Below are 22,357 nucleotides of genomic sequence, written 5' to 3'. Positions count from 1 at the left end.
CAACACAGAAAAATCTGGTACGAAAGAACCCCCTGCCGTGGGATCCGGTTAAGTGCAAACGGGATATTAGTTAATCTTATCTTTGTTCCTTTACTTTTTTAATGGTAAGGGTAGTAAAAGAGAGAGATGTCAAAATTGCTCTCTCATCAACATTTTTACCAGAAAAGTAAAGGAACGGAAAAATTGTAGATCTGGCAGCAATGTAAAAAAGAAACATAAAAAAATCAATTTTCGTCTTTTATTTCACAGTTTTTAATTTAGTTTTGTCAGCGTTCGACTTTTCTGTTGTTCGTCCATTTTCTTTTTCATTGTGAAATAATCGTCAAACAAAAGTCGAAAAATCAGTTCTGCCATTTTTTACCTGCAGAAATTTTGCTGGTAGCCTGTGGTAGAAGAGAAAGCCATTTTCGCTCTCTCTCCACTCTCACTCTCTAAAAATTGTTTCCAGTATTGCCACTTTTCGAGGTTTGAGGAACGCTTTGCAGGTTAAAAATGGTAACAAATGGGAAAAATTGTAACCTCAGGTAAGTAAAGGAACACAGCTTGAATAATTATTACTGAAAAACTATTATATTATAGCTTTGTTCCTTTACTTTTTTAATGGTAAGAATGGTAAAAGAGAAAAGTGTCAAAATTGCTCTCTCATGAACATTTTTACCAGAAAAGTAAATGAACGGAAAAATGGTAGGTTTGGCAGCAATATCGAAAAGAAAATAAAAAAATCAATTTTCGACTTTTATTTTACAGTTTTTAATTTAGTTTTATCAGCGTTCGACTTTTTCATCTGTTTTCTTTTTCATTGTGAAATAATCGTCGAACAAAAGTCGAAAAATCAGTTCTGCCATTTTTTACCTGCAGAAATTTTGCTGGTAGCATGTGATAGAAGAGAAAGCCATTTCCGCTCTCCACTCTCACTCTCTAAAAATTGCTTCCAGTTTTGCCACTTTTCGGGGTTAAGGAACGCTTTGCAGGTTAAAAATGGTAACCTCAGGTAAGTAAAGGAACACAGCTTATGTTACCATCAGCTGGGCTGATAATAGGTCTGTTCGTTTACTCAATAATTTGTACAAATTTGTACAAGTCCAGCAACTTCTTGTAATCGACTAAGATCTTTTGCATTATACTGTAGAGTAAACGAACAACATCCAGTAACAATTTGTACAAATTGTAAGTAAACGAACACACATAATGCTACCTTCTTATTGTATCATGAGTCCATCGTTCATTGTTCAGTGAACAACAACAACCAACCTAGTTCATTGGGTCTTTTCAATGAATCGATCAATTGAACTGTTGTTCGTGAACTAAAAAACTCTAGTTATTGAGTTATTGTTCTTATGGGAGGCGAGGCGAGCCTGCGAATCAAAATAATATGGGCATAAAATAATAAGGAAATAAACGTAAAAATATAATCTAATTTAGTGTTAACAGGAACACAGGTTCGTTTCCTAAGGTCTCATCCATGCAATTGCTTACATACAATAAAGTAATAAACACTACATTTCGATTTCAGCCAGTAGTTTAGCCCAAGGATTTAACCTCCTTTGATCAATTAAAATGGACAAAATATTTGGGGCGAATCTTGAATTTGTACGAGAAGATGATTACGTAGAATATTTCATATTTCCCAAATTGGATTTGAATCTGAGTGACGACAATTCGGTACGCAAACAGTTGGAGGAAACTCGAAAAAAATGTCTAAGTATTGTGGATAAATTGACAAAGGAGCGAAATTATATATGGCACAAAGACGAATTCGAATTGCGTGTGCGAACATGTAGCCCACAGGAATTATTGCTTAACGATGAGTCAACTACATCGACAACAAAGGAAAAGGCAGCAGCACATATCGGCCCAAAACAAACAGACCAAGGTATGTTTGCATATTAAGATATCATATGTTGGTTCATACATAAGTGTACAGACATCGTATAGAAATATTGGTTCATCTGTGTGTGATCGGTTCATAAAAAGGGGTCAATGTAAAGAGGGTGGGAATAGTGTTGATGTGATGCTGCCACTAGGGTGTTGTATGTATATTTCTTCTCCGCAATATACATTGTATGTACAATATTTGGGTGTGCATTTTTAAGACGTCAACAAAGAGAATATTTAAAACAACAAATAGTTGAACGTTAGTATAATGCTCAAATAGAGGTTCAATGAATGAATGGATGAAATAAAATGTTCGATGCAGAGAAAAATCTTCCTTTTAGGTCCAGTGTATGATTATATAAGGAGAAGATTACGCTATCTCATGCGTCACCCCTTTTTTGAATCAAGCACAAAAAAGACGAATCCTCTAGAAGATGATACTGGGATCAAGGTAGCGACCGTTACTAACTTTCTAAAAGATTAGCAAGTTATAACAGGATTCAAGTTCTCTTGGGGAGCTAGTTAAATTTTAAAACTGTATTGGCGTAAGTTGAGTATAGGAGTACCAATTGAGTGTCTTTTAAATTAAAAGCTAAGAGTAGTTAAGGAATTCAAAACTTTATTGTAATAACTAGCAGATATTCTATTAGAGATGTGCAAATAAAATCTTACTAAAAAATAAAAATCATCACTTGGCTTTGCGAGGTCTATATACATTACCTATGACGATTTACAATGTAGAAATTGGATTTTCCAATGACGAATTTGAGGAATTTTATCAATGTACCGACTACGTAAGCAGAAAATATTTCCGCAAAAATAAGGAAAAGAAAATTATTACTTTTGTTGGTGAACGTAGCGGTTTTTGAAATATTTGGTATTTTTGAGGCTTTTTTCTTCCATAAGGATATCCTTATCATCTTGTCATATATGTATATACATATGTATGTTACCTTGGGCCAATGCTTTATCATTTGTTATACTCTCTGGCTTCATGAAGCAATAGATTTGGTCCAAACTTTGCACATCGCATTCCAGTATAGACGTATATGGACTATATCGATCCACTTCTTATTTTACCTCCCACGCAAAATTCGGAAGTATTGAAGTTAAAGAGCTCCTCTCGCATCGTTTTGACATTTTTCAGCAGGTTATCCTTGCGGCTATCTTTAGCGACGGTACAATTTTTTGGGCGCAAGTCCATACTTCCCAGCATTATGGCCTAAAAGCTCATAGAAACCCTGACGGCACCAAATAAAATGGCAAATCCGCCAGATAACTCTCGTAGGGAGTTTCTGATTGTTCCAAACTTTGCACGTTGTATTATTTCATCCAGTCATGTATCAGGTTTGGATATGGACTATATCGGTCCACTCCTTCGGGTGCCTCCCATACAAAATTCAGAAAAAAAGTTTAATCGGTAGTGTGCAAGATAACACTCAAACTTTTCAAGAAATTTTTTCCAAACATACTGTGACAAAATTTAATATTTCGAGTACTCTATGTATCAGAAGTTAGCTTACTACCACGTTACAGTACCTACAGATTCCACGTATTTTTAACCAAATTCGTTGTATAAGATAAATATAATTCATATACCTCATCATTATGGCGTTTGCTTCTTTTCTTGTCACAGTCTGAGGGTACGCTCCGTCAGCACTTGACTGACTTATACTTTCTTACTTGTTTTTGAAGGTAAAAAAATCAATATTTATTTAATCAATATTGAAATTGAATAACTTATCACAAACAAGAAAAGTGATACCTATTTAACAGATGGATTACCTTTATAGAACAGATAGGCTACCTATATAGAACAGATATAATCGTTTCTTGTTTTCATCACTTCATTGCTGTGGAGCATCATTTCTAATTTCTATTTTTAACATTGCTTGAGATTCCGAAAAGAATTTTCTTTAATTTGGTGTGTGAAAACCTATTTAACACCTGTTGTTAAAAAAATATTTTTTATTTCTATTTCAGACCACCTTCCACCACACTTGCATGGCGTTACACACTACGGTGATAACATAGCCGATGAATGGTTTATTGTTTACTTGCTCAGCAAAATTTCACAAGTACTACCCACGGTTGTGGTGCGAGTCATAGATTCTGATGGCGAATTTCTCCTAATCGAAGCTGCAGATTTTTTGCCAAAATGGGCCAATCCAGATACTTGTGAGCAGCGTGTATATATATGTGAAGGCTTTATTAATTTGGTTCAAAACTCATCTACAAATACCAATATAAAATTAATGCCTGTTTCTGAGGCTGTGGATAAAATTCAAAAGAATCCTACCCTTTATAAGGTTTCAAAGGAGATACAGGATTGTATTAATAACCGAATCAAAGAATTCAATAGCACCAACAATGATGCGCTTCATCATCAGATAGTGCGCCTCCCCTTAGGCGTTGCCATGTTGTTAAAGAAAAACCCCTCACTTATATCAGCAGCAGTTAGATCATTTTGTGATCGAGATCCCATAGATATAAAGGCATGCCGTTCAATGCGTTATTTCCCACCCGAACAGAGAGTTCGCACAAATGTTTGTTTTACCAAATGTCTGTATGCTATGATAATGCATAGTAATTATGTTCCAGATCGTAATATTGGTTGGAATCTGAATGGCAATCCTCAGTCCGAGGAATACAAAGAAGATTTGTTGGGCATTAAAGTGGCATGTGGTTTCGAAATATTAGCTTCTCAGGCAAAAGATGCAAACAACGAAGATAAATCACCAGCATGGAAGGCTTACGTCAGAAGTCTACAGTCCAAGGGATATTTTAGAGATAATATTGAGGGATCTGCAGAATATCAGCGTCTGTTGGAACAAGCCAAAGATTATTTTAAGGATAATCAAAGCCGTTTTCGTACTGCTCCATTGGTGGGAAAAGAAATCTTGGAGTTATTAAGATCAACGGAAATCAATGCCGAAGAGTTGAGAGATGAGGAGAATAATTTAAGGGTAGGTTTTGAAAAAAATTGCATACATTTGCTTATTTTTGTCTTTGATTTTGAAGAGCTAGGCTGAAGCGATAATTTGTGGTCCAATCGCCTATCCCATGGGGAACTCCCAACCGGTTTGGTGGAGCGACCCTAAAGTTACTCTTCGTAAAGCTGCTGGAGATCATTTAGCAAAGCCAATTAGACGAAATTTATTATTGAATGGGAAGCCTATAAAGTTAATTTCAATAATTACAAGAGTGAACAAGTGTGAGAAATGGACAATATAAGGCCTTCTGAGGTCCTTTTGTCATCTTATGTGGACAATAAAAGATCGATTGAGGTGTTATATGGAGTTCTTCTTGAAATAGAAGACCGCTTGAAATCTTATATGTACTTCAATGGACAAAATAAGGCCTCTTGAGGTCTTCTTGGGGTCTTTTTCAGACAACAGAAGACCTTTTGAGGTTTTCTTTAGACAACAAAAGACCTTTTAAGGTCTTCTTTAGACAACAGAAGACCTTTCCAGTAGAGTTGGGCTAAAGGAACTAAATGGAACTATATCGTTCACTTCGCAGTTCCAATGGCCCACATTTTTTCTTTGAACAAACTGCGTATGCTTAATATCACCCGTTACATTTCATGATGTTACTCATACGTTTTGGAACTAGTACAAGGAACTAGATTACCCAACTCTACTTTCCAGGTCTTCTATTGACAAAAGGAGGTCTTTTGGAGTCTTCTGTGAATAACAGGCCTCTCGATGTCTTCTGTAAACAATAGAAGACCTATTGGGACTTTCTATGGACAACATATGACATCTTGGGGTATTCTATGGACAAAAAAGGCTTCTTGAGGTCGTCTGTGAACATAAGAGGACCTTCTTCTATGGACAATATTATAAAACAGCAATTAGCGCAGAATTTTTTATGGAAGGTTTCAGAAAATGTGGCTCACAATGACAAATCCAAATCCTGTTTTTACAAAAGTTTTTTCTGCTGGTGGGAGTCGGAATTCAGAACCACAAGGAAAAGTGGTCTTCAACATCTCCCAACAAAAATAATCCAATGCAATCTTCTAGTATACAATAATTAAAAACGAAATCGCTATTCGGTACATTCCAAATTCGGTCTATTGGAACAGTGAGTAGACACAAAAATCCTATAGGGAATCCAAATGAGAATAAAACAGAGAAACTATTACTACTAAGTATAATAGAGACAAGTAGATTGGCTGGCATCCGTGCGGGACGCCTTGATTTACAATCGCTTCTCTACAGAATAAGATGTGCAGACGATAGATTTTGCAATTATTATTATTATTTATTTAACAACCGAACATTAATTCAAAGCCATCGAGCCAAAAAAAGATGAATTAAATTATAACAATTCATTGTATGTTATCACTACTCACAATTCATGCGGAGAAGACGAGGAAACATGGCAACACTTTATCTGCCATTGCACAACTTTCGCAAACCTCAGAACCCAGTTGTTGGAAAACGATACCATTAGACATTGACGGATTTTGTGAAAGGCTCATAGTTCGTAAAGTTAGAGTGGAGTGCTCTTCCTGTGGCTTATATGTGCGGATTTCATCGCTTCTCTTTTCAAAACATCATAACCAAATCTTATTCTTAATATTGTTTCTTTCTTTGTTTTCAGCCAAGTGATAGTGACGATTGGCTCAATATCAGCGCAGAGCAGTTGGATGCCATGCTACTCGATCGTTACGGGCCTAAAAAGCTATACAAATCGAATGGTGATATTAATGCCGAAGAATTCACCAAAAATATTTCTGAATTTCTTGAGAAAGAATCTGCATTGGAAGGTGTTGAACGTGATTCCGATGACTACAGCACAGGTGAGGAGGAAAAACATGCCGAGGAAGAACGCAAAAAGAAAGATGCCGCCTCTAAAGCCAAAGTTAAGAAAAATCATTCAATGCGCCAAGCTATGCGTAAAAATCCGGTCAATCTAAACAAATCCAATAACTCTGAACATGAAGATAGCTTCACAACTCAGGTGAAAAGTTTTCTAGATTTTGTCATACCTGAAGATAAATGGGACTCGAATTCGGAAATGAGTGACTACGAAGATGAAGAGGATATGGAGCGTAATTTTGCTGCCATGCATGAAGTGGACAAACAAATAGATGCCGACATAAAGGCCTATATGGATCAAATGGATCGTGAATTGGCGAATACAACAATCGGTAAATCTTTCGATAAGACAAAAACACATAACAAAGCCAAATTAGCCACAGCCGAAGAGTTTGACGATATTGAAGATTTCGAACCGATCAACATTAATGTTAATACTTTGAAAAACATGATGGACAGTTACAAATCACAAGTTGGTGGAAGTGGTCCTGTTTCAAATCTACTTAATGCAATGGGTGCTGGAATGTCGGCAGCTGCTGCTGAAGCCATGGCAGGAGATGATACAGACGATTTAAAAGAATCGGCTGTATGAATTCACATATCGTTCTTCAATTTTACATACAGTTTTTTGCTAAGCATTTCTTCATGTTTAAATGAAAAAAATATGATAAAAGGAAATAGATTTTTTCTTTAATATAAAGCCGTCGCAGTTTCTTATACAGGGTACTTATATTAAGATATCTCTCAATCGAGAGAATTTCTTATGCGCTCTCTCTTTCTATATATCTCTCTACACTCATTAATATTAAATAAAATTAAATTTTTTCAAAACAAGTAAAGATGATTTTGCAATTAAAGCTTTTATTCGGGTACCATGATTCCACTGTTTATCTGAAATCTTTTTTAGAAAAACATTAAATTACAAAAAAATAAAATCTTTTGACAGGACTTATTTGCAGGTGCCTTCCTATTATTCCTCATGCATGAGAACTCCAATATAAAAAATTGTAACTCGATAAGAACAACTATGTCGATGTTGGTTTATAGTCTTAATGACCAAGATATTTCTGCTTACGAAATTAGCAACAGACATAAAACCAACACCATTAGTTTTACACACAAAGCCTGACTTCCGTGTCGTCAGATGCTTTGCAAATGTTCGGAAATGTCTTAAGTATTGTTTATTTTTCATAACGCCGCGATACTTAACAAATGCGAAGCTATGTACTTCAAATCGTCACAATTGCGCATTTTTAACGCAGGTAAAAAGCAAATATGTATCACTTTTATTTCTGATGCATTTTCGAGGAAAAATGCATAAGTGTGCAACTGAAATATTTTGACGAAGTTTAAAAACTGCAAAGCATCTGACGATTCGGTAGTCGGCAAACAACAAAAATACCTAAGCACGCGTGCATAGGAATTTATTTCAATTTTTCTTTGCTGGTCATCAATGGTTTATAGCAGTGTCGCCCACGTCGCCCACCATCAAACTGATGCAAGTGTTTATGTATAGGTGAAAAAACAACAACCACATGATATTTATCAGTCGTGTTTTGTTCACGTACACTGTGAATGAGGGAGAATGGCAAAAGCAAAACAACTCAGTGGGCGCCCGCAGTATACAAATGGGCGACCCTGGTTTATAGCAATAGGAATAATTCATCCTATCCCGTTTTTGACCGTGAACACAGATCTATTGATCAAGTTATCTTTCTCTCGAGTAGCGCCTCATCTGCTTTGTAGATGTCGAATCCAGTAGTATCATGTAGAAAAGAAATTGTGCACAGGGGCTACGAAGAGCACTCTACATTAGACAATTTTCCTTGCGGCAATTGTCAGTTTGATGGAGAGAGAGGAGAGAGCTTTATCCAAAAATGTATGAACAATTTTTTTGTTTCTTTTGATTTTTTAAATCAAATAGCACAAACAATTAATTTTAAATTTTTATTTTAGTCACAACTAGCAGACCCCGGTCCGCGTTGCTGGCCCGTTGTAATGAGTTTTAATGACAGCTTTTTATCGACTTTATGCTTGACAATTCAAAAACAGGTAATTTCTACCTCACTTCTTCGGTTCTTTGTCAAACCGATTTAAAATTTATCAACAGATTTGGTCTGTAACCTTTCTTTTCTCTTACGGACTTTGTTGAATTTGTTCGCCAATTTATGTTGTTTAGGATTTATTATCGTCCATGTCCCTGTCTTTATCCTAAAGCTATCTAATTATAAAAGTTAAAAAAAATGGTTAAGTCGAATTCTCCCACTTATTGAGACTTATATATTTTAATTGTTCATGGTTGATAGACCGCTGAACCTCACCATTTAAGGAAGTTTGTGAATATATAGTTTTTTTTGATCAGGGCGCAACAACCGTTCGAAATTTAATTTGCAACCCGATGCACTCATAAGTTTAGCAAATATAGCGACTATAAAACAACAGGCCCCGAAATTCGTCTACTAATATATAGCATTTTGGACCACGGGACATTTTCTGAATATTAGGTTCAGTAGTTTTGGAAAAATAATGTTTTGAAAACAGTGGGCGTGGTCATCAGTTTTCAAATATAACACATTAAAAAAGTAGGCGTGGTCCGGTATTTTGGTGCACACAACTTCATTGCCTACCAAAATGTATGCTGAAACCGATATAATCATGAGTTTGGCTTATACATATAGCGTTTAAAAGAAATCCATGGGGAAGGTACCCCACCGCTTTCGATATTCCATGATAGAACAAAGAAGGTAAAGTAAATACTACAACAAATACAACTCAATAACAACCACATAGAAATTTGTTTTTGTTTGTAATGTTACTGTCATCGGTAAATGTAAACAAAACAAGGAAATGTCTATTATTGGAATTTAAAAAACTAATATTATTCACATATTTATTCACATGAATGAAAACTCGCTAAATTTTCAATTTGAATGTTTCCATATCATTCCACTAAATGCATAATTTCTCGCAGAAAGTAGAATTCTTGCAAAAATGTTTGGGGTCGCTGGCTATTCATCGAAAAAGGAGAAGCTGATTCAATCTTTTGTTTTTAAAAACAAAATAGCACACTTTTATTAGGGCTTTATTCTTTTCAAGTTTTACAAAGTACCACACATATTAACAAATATTGTACTGCCTCTATAACATGTCAATAATATGAAGAAGTCTTTATGGGAAATAGTTCTTTTTTTATTGGAGTTATGACATATTAAAAAAAATAAAACAGGCGTGGTCTTTAGGCCCTAAAGAAGTACCTAGATTGTAGATTAATCCGTAAATTATTAAACCGATACATGCATAATTTTTTGCAAATATAAAGTTTTTTTTAAAAATATCGCATAGGGGAGGTTCCCCCCGCCCCCTCTGGAATTCAGAAAAGATTTAAATTTTGAAATTGGAAAAAGTGGGATATAGCATTTTGAAAGAAATAGGGGAAGTACCACCCTGCCGCTACCGAAATTCAACTGAATTTGTAGCCTATTTTAACCGGGGCCATCCCTGTACATTCCCTGACAATTTCAGAAAAATCGGTTCAGTGGTTTTTGTAGAAAAGATAAAAATTAAAAAATGAAAAAAGTAGGTGTGATCGATTTTTCTTTGCATAAAAACCTAAGTCGGGGACATTTCACAGAAAGAATTATATAAATCGGTCCTGCCGTTTTCAACTGATGCCATTACCAACGAACGACATTTGGGGGTCGATTATGCATTGCCACTAAACTTGAGTTGCGTTGCCAATTGTCAGCACAACTGAGATGAAATGTTGTATTATTGATGTCAACCCAACTGGATTGTCGATAAACGTGTTATCGATCAGTGTTTTTTCAAACTTGTGAACTCTATATTAAATCCAAAAGGCACAAGCTGCGAATCCTAGAGATAGCATACAATGAAATCCCATAAAGCCTTCAGCGAAGCCACTCCAAAAAAAAACTCCACTCCTTTTTGCCAAAGGCTGCCACGAGAAGAAATTAATGCACCGCGATATACGGAAACACTTTCTCTTCTTAATACTTATCTACATAATTCTAACCTAACCTACATAATTCTTTTCAGGATAAACATAATAGACCTTAATGTCTCCAAGTGAAATAGCTATCAATTACAATGGTTCCTCGTCATTTAACCAAACCAAATCATTGCAAGCTACAGCTGACGGGAAGTTTAGATTTCCCGATTGCTCTATGTACCATTGTTCATTCTGTAAGACAATAATATCAACTAAGTTTTGATTAGAAAACTGAAACTCTCCAGTCACTGGAATCTAACATCAGGAAGAATTTATTTCAGTAAGAATTATTTTTTCTTCTTTGTTTATTTAGTATGTTTTTCTTTTTTTTTTTTGTGTTACTATGACGCGTCTACAAACCATGCTTTTTAAATTTGACTCCCAGATGACACTACGGGAATGTCAGTATCCATATGAGATGAGAGACCAAGATAAATCCGGGATATTAAACCATATAATATGTGTTGAAGTCTTAAATTGTCCATATTGGAATGTTGTATAGTCCAAGTGAAATGCCATATCAGAGCGTTTGGAATTTTATTCTAAGATCGATATTCTTATAGAACGAATATTTTATTTAAGTAGATATTTTTAGTCAAATGTGTTTGGTTAAAATAGTTTCAAAATTCAGTTTTCACTAAACAGGCTTCTAGATATTGTCGTCTATTAGCTGTTGTATTGGTTCTTCAGGTGATGAATATGCCTGATTTTACTTAATTAGACCGAAGGTAACTTGGTTAAAAATATTCGTGATCGACAACAACAAATGTTGGCTTCTTGCCTGGCATTCATTTCCTGACTAGAGGCTAACATTAGTTTGAAGATGACGAATAGCAAACTTTCCCACTTTTTGGTGCAGAGTTTAAATAGTGTTAAAAAGAAAACGATAAACACTTACATTTTGAGAGTTGAGAATTTATTAATGAATTTTTACATAAGTAAAAGTTTGAGAATTTTTTTTGTTGAAAATGTACATGTATATAGATGTTATAGTAGTTCCTTTATGTTTTGAGAAAATAAATTTTCAGATTGAAACTTGTTTTATGAGAATTAGATTGCGTTTAACTACTTATTCATATGTATTTATTTACAATTAATTATTTTGCTGCCTATATAGATTTCACTTTTAATACTTGTATTAGAATTGCAAATGCATTTTTGGACAATACTTAAAATTTATTAATATTTACAGTTTTTATCTTAAAAAAGAATAAAATAGTGTGTATTAATGTAAAGGCAGAAATATTTTTCATCTTTTATTTTAAAACTAAAGAAATGGACAAAAATATATCACACATATTTCAGATAAATTGGTGGATCCTCAATTACATATGCATGTATGTATATGACACAATCATGATGGCATTTTAAGTAAAAAATATGACAATGAAACGTTGATGGTAAAAAGTAGCTTAGAGAAAAAAAGTGCAGTAGTCTGTGTTACTTATTTTAAAAAAACTTTGGGCCTTTCAACTTTATAGACAAAATAGTTTATATAAAAATTGTGCTTATAAAATGCTTTCATTTAATAAAAATATTCATATACAAAAACATATAAAATAACAACAAATTATTAACAAGTCTGTGTATTTAAAATAATTTTGTTTTTTGTATACTCTTTCGTCGTCCATTTGTAAATCTTTATCTAATATTATTGCTAATTGCCATAGTTACTTAGTTAATAAAATAAATACATATGTATGTGTGGGTGTGTGTATATTGCATACCTTTTGGCGTTTGTTGAAACAAATTGTGATATAATATTGCCTAATTTATGGCTACAATTGTTGCAAATGAAAAATCGGCCTAATTCAAAAACTATGGACTAAAATTTTTGGTTTTACTTTTTGAACAAATTATAGATTCGTGTTAAGTTCATCTTTTTACATTGGCTAATTTGTAGATATTGCTCTTGGGATCGGGAGCCAGTGTACTCCATGATGTATCCCTACATAATGGTAGCATCTCTAATGATGCTGTGGATAATTTTGTGGCATCTTCGTTTATTGCACATGTTTCACGAAAATGATAGAATTTTCCTGTCAAATCATCTATCCATTGATATAACTGTTCGCCGATTCGCAGGGCATTCCTTAGTGCCAGTTTCTTTAATTGCAACGATTCTTCGTGACCAGGCAAATATTGTGTCCATTCCTCGGGCAAGGAGAAATCTTCGGGTAACGTCAATCCATCACCGGCATTTATAAGACGCGCCCTTTCCGCCAGTATAGGCTGGTGATTGTAAAATGCTAACGGTGTTACCAAGAATTTAGTTTGAGCATAGATGGCAGAACGTCCAATCAGTTTAACAGTCCATATGCCAGGACATAAGGGTTGTTTCAGTATTGCCTTTGAATAATTTATATTGTCCGTTTGTGAGTCCTCAATATGAAGCTCATTAAAGTCCTGCAAACGACCCATAGGATCTATCCACAACAGTGTCAAGTTGTATGAATGTGAAGTGTCCTTAGGGGAATTGGATGGGGAACCCACAAATGTAAACGTCAATACCAATTCCGTATATGGTCCCAAAAACTTTTGAAAATTTCGAGAGACCTGTTCTTTTTGGTCATAGTCACTGGAAATTTCAAAATTTTTAAGACGTTTAGAAAATTTGGAATTTTTGGCAAACTTTGCATATTGTACTGGCCGTACTCGTGATTCCAACTCATAGGTTTTATTAGTAATGGCATCAATGCACTCAAATCTAAGCAAATATCCTTTATACTGGTCACTGTGCATGTAATGACTCAGCTCTAAAACTTTATGCTGTTTTGTGTTCCATTGTCTTGTCAAACGTCTGACCAAACTATCTGCTATAGTCAGGGTAAGGTCGTCTTGTTTAGAGGGCTTATCATTTGCATTGTAAAAACTTTGCCAATAACTGTGTAAATTCAGAGCATCCTGTGGGTACGGCCCATACAACCACTCTTCTAATTTCAATATAATCTCTTGATTAATTATCGGTTCAAACTTGCGAGCAAAAAATAACATTTTATTTTCCGTATTCTGTAGTCGTGTCCAGTCTTCTGGCTTAAAATCATTGGGACTACAACCACACCAATCTACTACATGTTTATATTGACATTTACAACCCAATTTACGTTTCCAATTAGTAACATGTAAATTGTTATCCACATAGGTTCCGCAAAACTTCGAATTTCTTAGAACTGTGTGGAAGAACGACTCAGCTGGCAAAAGTGTGTGCCTAAAGATAATCATCAGACCCTTGAGCAATTCATTTGTGTCTTTGTTTTGTATAACATATTCAACGAATGGTCGCGATAATCCGATCCAGTCGGAACCCCCATCTATTTGAATGCCTGTTGGTAGTTTACGATCTCCAATACGCCACATATGCGTATCGCATTCTACAAATGTTTTGTCTAGACCTTGTTTTTGTATAAATCTTTGCGTTTCCCTTCCATGGCCCTTAACAAAATTGCGATTGCGATTGGCCAATAAAAATTCTTCCAATTTTTCAAGTTTCTTTACGGGGAAATCACTTTCACTTAAATTTATTACAAAATCCCATTGATATGCGGAGTTAAGGAGATCCTGCATGCACTGCATTAACATGGTAAGTAGGGAGGCACCACCCCATATTGTGGAGAAACGTTTGCGTGCCAAACGTATGTTTGTAAATCGGCTTTCCAACTCCAGTAGATTTCGATAGAGATAATCTTGGCGCTATAATATTTGTAAATTGAAATTAAGCTAAGAAAAAAGAAACTATTGTAGAAATTTTAAGCCGTTCTTTCTTACCTCATCTATGTGAATGTAGTAAACATGTCTAGTATCATACAAAGCTTTCAATAAACGATGCACTTGTCGCAATGCCCGTCCATTTAACGTTAGTAGAAATGCAATTCGAATGTTATTCTCGTTAGTTGTATTACGTTTCAGTCCATTCTCTGCTATTTGAGCGGAAAATTCTGAAATTAAGAAGAGGAAGTTAAAAGTAGTACAAGTTTGCGCTTTCATGTCTAAAAATACGTACGAATATGCATATGAAAAATGATGACTATTAATATATTATTAATAAAGAATAGCCATAAAAAAATGCATTGCTTTTTATAAATGTCGATGAGGCAAAGTGCTTAGAGATGGCAACCAGATTTAAAAAAGTTTTTTAATGTGTATATGAACACATGTAGATGTTTTTGAGATTGTAGAGAAAACTTAGTAATTATTCAGGCAATCAATCATGAATAAAAATTCCGTGCGGAATTTGTTACCTTTTCCCAATTTCAAAATTTGTTCGTTCCATAGTCCAAAATTCGAAATTGGAATATTTTTGTCAAATTGAAGAATTTCACTTTTTAAAATTATTTTCCGTGCGGAAAATTCCAAGGGAAATATTCTTGATTGCCCTGAATTGGGGGAAAGAAGGATGATATAACGGCTGTTACTTTCAACGGCTTGGCAGTAACTGATCCCAAAATTTGCGACTGTTATTTTAACCGGTAGTTTATAGAGCATACCGAGGGCGAAAAGGAGTGTGCTACGTCGTATGAGAAGATCCCTCCCAGCCGAGGAGGTACCACCAAATTTGGCGATGTTGCAGACGTCACCCGGAAAGCGAAATCATCCAAAGCGTTGGCATCACACGGAATATCAGTGGTAATGCTTAAGCAACTGAATGAGCCCGGAGTTGTCCTCAACCTATCGTTAGCCACCCAGAAGCCTGGAAAGTTGGCAGGGTGGTCCCGCTACTGAAACAAGGATGCCAGCAGAGATGAAATCGTACAGGTCGATTTCAATCTTGTCGCCAGTAGCAAAGACACGTCATATCCACACATATCAATAGAGGACTGAAACAGAACAGGCCGTGCGACCGAACAGTTATGTTGACACTTGACCTATCGAAGGCTTTCAAAACCGGCAAACATGCCAAGCTGTTCAAGCATATATAGAGGACTACTCTTCATACTCATCTACCTCCAGTGGATCTGTGGTTACATCCCATAGAAGCAGCCACTTTCCTGGAACTGGTGATAGACCCAGAGCCAGATTGAACAGAAGAACGTATGTTCGTTCGTTCATAATAACAAACAATGTTACAACAACAACAAACAAGAAGTCGAGTGAAACATGGAGTTACCCAAAGCGGGGTGATATCTCCGGAACTGTTTAATAGAGATCGTTATGTATGGGGATGATTGTATGATCTTGACGTCGGGTCCTATTGTCGATAACATATGTGATAGGTTAAATGCCTACATAGCTGACCTAGTGCAGTTCTTCCATCCGAGGAATATGAAAATATCGCTGGTCGGCAGAAGCTGGAGTGCTGACAACAAAATATTATTGACCTCTTACAAAGGAAAAAGTCGGTAAGCTACATGTTTAGATGCAGTACCTGCTTGGGAGTTACCGCCGTGAGTATCCCTTTAAAATAGAGAGAGGTCCAAAGGTATAAACGAGAACCCCTAGACCAACGAACCTATGAGGCAGGCTTGGATAGCATTCACACTGATGTAGTCGCTGCAGAGATATAGTCTGGACACAGGGGAACCAGAACCTGATAACTGAAATAATACACATTGCTACAACAACAACCAAAATTAGATCTACTTCCAAGATGAACTATGTCGGGCCATTACTTCAGGTACAACACTGATAATTTTAATCTAAACAAAATGTATTGGCAGGTCAGCATTTACACGGAAAGTCCACAAAAATTCAATACATGTTCATAGTTCCAAAAAAGGCCACAAGATCCCGAAAAGCCCCTAAATAAATAATTTAGGATTTCATTGTTGTATAACCAGTGTTGATCTGTCCATAGCTGAAAGTCTCAATTCACACAGGCTGAGGGTATATCCTGTTGTTGTAGCAGCATAGAAGCATAGGTTTGATGCTAGGTTGGCAGCCGCTGTCCGAAACTCTAGGGTTTCGGGTCAATCCCACAGCCGCGAGATTCAGAGGGTATATCCTTGTTGGAAAACCGATGGAAACATTTTTACTTGTTTTAATTGGAGGTTGTAGAGCTCTTTTAGATATTTAGGACCACTCTCTCAGGAAGTATGGACTTCCGTTCTATATTTGAACATGATCTTGGAAGATATAATAGACTTTACGGTAGATCAACAGTCCAGTAGAAATTGCAAACTACTACATCTACCTCTACTAGCCATAAACAATACTGATAATAATCCCCAGTCATATGACATTTAAGCGGTAGGACAAGGCCAAAACCCTTAGCACCAAAAAGGAATCACATTTTTTGGTCGAGTTAGTAAGATATCAAAAGTCTTTAATCAAACAGTGTCCTGATTGGAATAATATATCTATTTACAGGGGTAAAACAAAAACCCAGGTTGAAAGCTATTTTTTTATTCCATAGGGCGAAACCTATAGCTCTGCGTGTGCGTTCAAAAATACAAAAACAAAATACATGTATTTGTTGTTGTTTTCAATTTGAAATACATGTATTTTGTTTTTGTATTTTTGAACGCACACGCAACACGCAGAGCTACAGGTTTCGCCCTTTAACAATTTTGTTCGATTACCGGTTATAGGCAGGTACACACAGGGGAATGTATTTACACTATTAGTAGGTACGTTTAGATTTACGAAATCAGTAGAATTTCAAATATCAATTCCAATGCGTATACGTCAAAGAAATGCACGTCATTAATCATTCGTATATCTAAGCGTACCTTAAGGAAGGTCATTTACAATAATCTTCCAAATTTGAGTAATTTAGTGTTGTGCTTGCTTTTAAACTAAATTGAAATTTTGTCCACTGGTAGGTCTTGGAATGCTGATTACGCCAATATGTATATCATTCATGGGAAATCCGTATTTCCCGAGATATAGGCTTAGAAAGTTCCGAAAAACCATATGATTTTTGACAAAAAATTAATTTTGAAAAAAATATGTTCGCGTTAGCCCTGTTTAGCATCTGTCCATAGGATAAAGTCTTAAATCCCGGCCGAAGGCCGGCTATTTTCAACAAAAAATTAATTTTTGAAAACTTTTTATGAAAAAAGTTTCAAATCCAGCCACTACATTCAACTTCCTCCAAATTGAACCCTCTAGCTCGCCTAAATATTATATTAATTAGATTTTTTGTTTTATTATCACGTTTAAAATAATTCCGAAATTATACTGTGAATAGTAAAAGCTTTGAACTTTAACAGCAGTCAAAATAAATCTATGTAGTTATGTACTTTACTGCGATTTAACACACGCGACTTTTTAAATTTTGCTTAGCTTTGTAGATATAAACGTTTAATATTATAATCATAATTTTTGCCCGTATAATGGGCAATTAAAACCTCAGCATACAGTATAGAGAATGTAGAGAATGTATGTGCACACAACACATATTTTAATGAAATGTGATACGACTTTTTAAGAAATCACTTGTAATGCATCTACAGTCGGATATTCGGATGTTGTTGCGTAATGGATTTAGACTACAAGTTACTCATTTAATAAGTTTAAATTAAAAGGAACAAGTCTCGTTTAGGGGCACCTCTCCGATCGGGCTGAAATTTTTACCATAGGTAGTCCTTGGGACCCTGATCACGACTATATATATCTTTCCAGGGGGAAGTCCATACTTCCCGAGATATGGGTCTTGACATTTCGGGAAAGTCCTACTTTAACACCATTACATTATTTATGGGCACCTCTCGGATCGGGCTGAAATTTTCACCATAGGTAGTCCTTGGGACCCTGATCGCAACGATATATATCTTTTCCGGGGGATGTACATACTTCCCGAGATATGGGTCTTGACATTTTACTATTTTTACTTGGGCAATATGGGTATCATTTTAAAGCTCGAGGTGAGTACTTTTCTTTGCTGTTACGACTTTTGCTGCAGATTACAACAACCCAGCGAAAAGTTTGCCTCCAAAGAGGCAGTTAAATGATATGTACAAGTGATTTGGAAGTGCATCAAATTATGCATTTTCACTCATGATTTTTACAAGGGAGTGACTACTGAAAGAGGCACTCCATTGCACCGCATTTTAACTGACCATTTGGCATTGCATTTTAACTGAACCTTTGGCACTGCATTTTAACTGACCCTTTGGCATTGCATTTTAACTGAACCTTTGGCACTGCATTTTAACTGACCCTTTGGCATTGCATTTTAACTGACCCTTTGGGGTAGAATATGAGGCAGTCCAGAGCACGTGTTTTGAATAACAAAATTAAATGCATTTATTAATTGTGTAAAACAAAAATATTAATAACTTTATTAAATTAACACAAATTATGAAAATTCTCTATTAAATTCAATCGCAAACATGTGTGTTTCGTCCGCTCTTCATTTAATCCAAGCTTAAGTGCTTTTGCTTCATCTGCTAAATGGGTTTGATATTGTCTTCCCATCACCAGTTATGATTTCGACATGTACTCCAACAGCACTCCATGGGGAAAGTTTCTTCTCGTGAGTTACCGGAAAAATGTTCACAAATTAAATATTATTTAGTTTGTATTAACAAATGTTTGGAAATGTTAACACGATTATCTCCTTTTGGAAATGTATTCCGGTGCCTGTAGAGATGTACAAACTGATTTATGTACATGTAGGGATCTCTAACAACTGCTAATAAAATGTAGTGAACGGAGTGCCTTTTTCACGACTCCGTTTGCACTGCATCCGGATGCTGTTAAATTGTGAGGAATTGGAGTGCCTTTTTCACGACTCCGTTGAACTGCCTCCGGATGTTGTTAAAATGTGAAAAATGGATGTGATTCTTTGAATTGCTTCCAAATGCGGTTAAAATGGAGTGCCTTTTTCACGACTCCGTTTGAACTGCATAAAAACATGCCGTGAAAGAACTAGTATACATTGCACTACTTCCAATTTATTTTGCTGGGAATATATAGTTTCTCCAAAATTATAAGTTTTCTTTAAGAAGCCGGCCTTCGGCCGGGATTTAAGATTTTCTCCTATGGACAGGAGCAAAAGTGGGCTACGCGAGCAAAAGTTTCTCCAAAATTATAAGTTTTCTTTAAGTAGCCGGCCTTCGGCCGGGATTTAAGACTTTCTCCTATGGACAGGAGCAAAAGTGAGCTACGCGAACAAAAGTTTTTCCAAAATTATAAGTTTTCTTTATGAAGCCGGCCTTCGGCCTGGATTTAAGACTTTCTCCTATGGGCAGGAGCAAAAGTGGGCTACGCGAACAAAAGTTTCTCCAAAATTATAAGTTTTCTTTAAGTAGCCGGCCTTCGGCCGGGATTTAAGACTTTCTCCTATGGACAGGAGCAAAAGTGAGTTACGCGAACAAAAGTTTTTCCAAAATTATAAGTTTTCTTTAAGGTGCCGCCCTTCGGCCGGGATTTAAGACTTTCTAATATGGACAGGAGCAAAAGTCAGAAGTACTCACCACGAGCTTTAAAATGATACCCATATTGCCCAAGTAAAAATTGTAAAATCTCAAGACCCATACCTCGAGAAGTATGGACTCCTCCCGAAAAATCTATATATTATTGTAATCCGAAGCAAAAGTCGCAATAGCAAAGAAAAGTACTCACCACGAGCTTTATAATGATACCCATATTGCCCAAGTAAAAATAGTAAAATGTCAAGACCCATATCTCGGGAAGTATGTACTTCCCCCGGAAAAGATATATATCGTTGTAATCAGGGTCCCAAGGACTACCTATGGTGAAAATTTCAGCCCGATCCGAGAGGTGCCCATAAATAAAGTAATGGTGTTAAAGTACGACTTTCCCGAAATGTCAAGATCCATATCTCGGGAAGTATGGACTTCCCCCGGGAAATATATATATATATAGTTCTTATCAGGGTCCCAAGGACTACCTATGGTGAAAATTTCAGCCCGATCCGAGAGGTGCCCCTAAACGAGACTTAAGCCATATATATATATATATATATATATATATATATATATATATATATCATGTTGTCTTTTGTCTGAAGTACTCAGATATAGAGATCTAATTAAAGCTATTACAATAGTAAATGCTTGCAAAGAGAAATCAAATTCAAATAATAACGTTCTGTTAGAGCTAATAATAAATAGAATACTATATCTATTAAGTACTTACTTGCAATTCCTGTTTCATAAATATTCATTGCAAAATAACCACCACAAATGGTTTGCTGATCTCCAGAACATTTCATATTACACGTGGAATCTGGCAATTTAGACGATTCTGGCGGTGCATCATTACCACAAAAGCATTCTGTGCTGTATTGGACTCCAGCATATGGGAATCCCGATTGTAGGCAAAGTTGAACACATTTTTCTACGCTATTCGATGTTTTGAAATTTACAAAATAACCCGAGAGTAAACGATATTTCTTTTCATCTCGAAAACAACCCAACAGAGTGTTGGCTGTATGATTACTTGGACAGTAGCTGGGTAAACTTTTTGGATAGAATTTTCCTGATTGTATTGCACAGGCAATGCCAGCGATATGTTGGCGACAGTCTTTGGTTTTTGCCCTTTGCAGGGCTGATATGGCATCTTTTGATATAATATCACATGGCGGTACAAAACCCAGTTGTTGTGGGGAAATTAAAGTGGCCGGCGAGTCACCATTCAAGTCCACATTATTTAAAGAAGAGGAGGAGGATGATGACGAGGCTGATTGTTGCCTTTTACTAGCTAATTGCGAAGGATTTGCTGAATTTTCATCATCGCCTGTGCTATCGGCTCCAAGCATCGATTTTGATTTTATCTCAACTAAAGACGATTGTCCCAAGAATGTGGGATCATCGCTAGTGGCGTTGCTGGTCAGGCTTAATGATTTATAGGCAAGAAATATTTGTATCCCAAAAATTATAAAGCCCACTAGGAAAAACACCTTATACCGACACACAAGACGCCAGACAAGATTTTCGGCCATTGTTACCCGTAATTCCTGCAGCCTTATCACGCGCACAATTCACAACCGTAACAAAGAGACGAGACGAGGTTATTATTTATTAATAAAAATACACAATTAAGAATTAGCATGACCGTAGGAGTTGATTATAATGTTGCACAAACCAAACGAACAAAACGGAAAACAACAGCAACAACTGGGACAAGGCGAAGAAAACAACTTGTACGGCTGGAAAATATTCTACGGATCGGAATGAAATGTCGTTATCTTCTTCTTATCCACTTAATTATATTTTATTCATAATTTTATCACGTCAATTTCTTAATTTGGAAGATAACAAAAACAATTTTTAATTTTTCTCGCAAGAAATTGACAGCTCTATTTATTGTTGTCTGTCTAGTAACAGAGATGGCAAAATCTGTCAGTGATGGAAAATATCAGTGTTCTTGTACCTTTTCTAATTGAATGATGGCAATAGTACGAAAAGCGCATTTACACTAAAGACATTTAAGTTGTTAATCTTGCCTAAAATACGTGCTATACATCCCGTTTAGACTATGCTTGGTTTGGCAAATAAGTTGACATTTTCATACATTATATGTCAAATAAATCGAGATAATGCCCTGAAACATCGTATAAGTGCATAGTCTAATCCAAGTTTTAGGTGCAAGTGTAAAGCGCATTCTACTTTTAACATGTTTTATAGAACATGCATCATTTAAGTTGTCAATTGCATACAATACGAGTGTTCGTTTACTCAATAATTTGTACAAATTTGTACAAGTCCAGTAACTTCTTGTAAACGACTAAAGGCCTGCGTAC

General features: G+C 35.8%; 2 protein-coding genes across 2 annotated transcripts; one reads left to right on the top strand and one right to left on the bottom strand.

Annotated features, from left to right (window-relative positions):
* The first annotated feature begins 1,211 nt into the window (after window positions 1–1,211).
* ecd (ecdysoneless cell cycle regulator) lies at window positions 1,212–7,535 on the top strand. Its single transcript, XM_073984044.1, has 4 exons — window positions 1,212–1,439; window positions 1,514–1,873; window positions 3,859–4,841; window positions 6,484–7,535. Exons 2-4 carry the CDS (start codon window positions 1,558–1,560, stop codon window positions 7,291–7,293), a joined length of 2,109 nt encoding a protein of 702 aa, XP_073840145.1. The 5' UTR covers window positions 1,212–1,439; window positions 1,514–1,557; the 3' UTR covers window positions 7,294–7,535.
* A 4,069-nt stretch (window positions 7,536–11,604) lies between these two features.
* Window positions 11,605–22,034, bottom strand: oxt (Xylosyltransferase oxt). The gene is made up of 3 exons (XM_073984042.1): window positions 20,752–22,034; window positions 14,476–14,645; window positions 11,605–14,400 (listed from the first exon to the last, which is right to left on the bottom strand). Exons 1-3 carry the CDS (start codon window positions 21,554–21,556, stop codon window positions 12,586–12,588), a joined length of 2,790 nt encoding a protein of 929 aa, XP_073840143.1. The 5' UTR covers window positions 21,557–22,034; the 3' UTR covers window positions 11,605–12,585.
* Between the last annotated feature and the right edge of the window lie 323 nt (window positions 22,035–22,357).

This window comes from Musca autumnalis, unplaced genomic scaffold, assembly GCF_047663935.1.
Source record: "Musca autumnalis isolate F117 unplaced genomic scaffold, ASM4766393v1 scaffold_4, whole genome shotgun sequence".
NCBI lineage: Eukaryota > Metazoa > Arthropoda > Insecta > Diptera > Muscidae > Musca > Musca autumnalis.
This window is presented reverse-complemented; position numbering and strand designations above follow the sequence as displayed.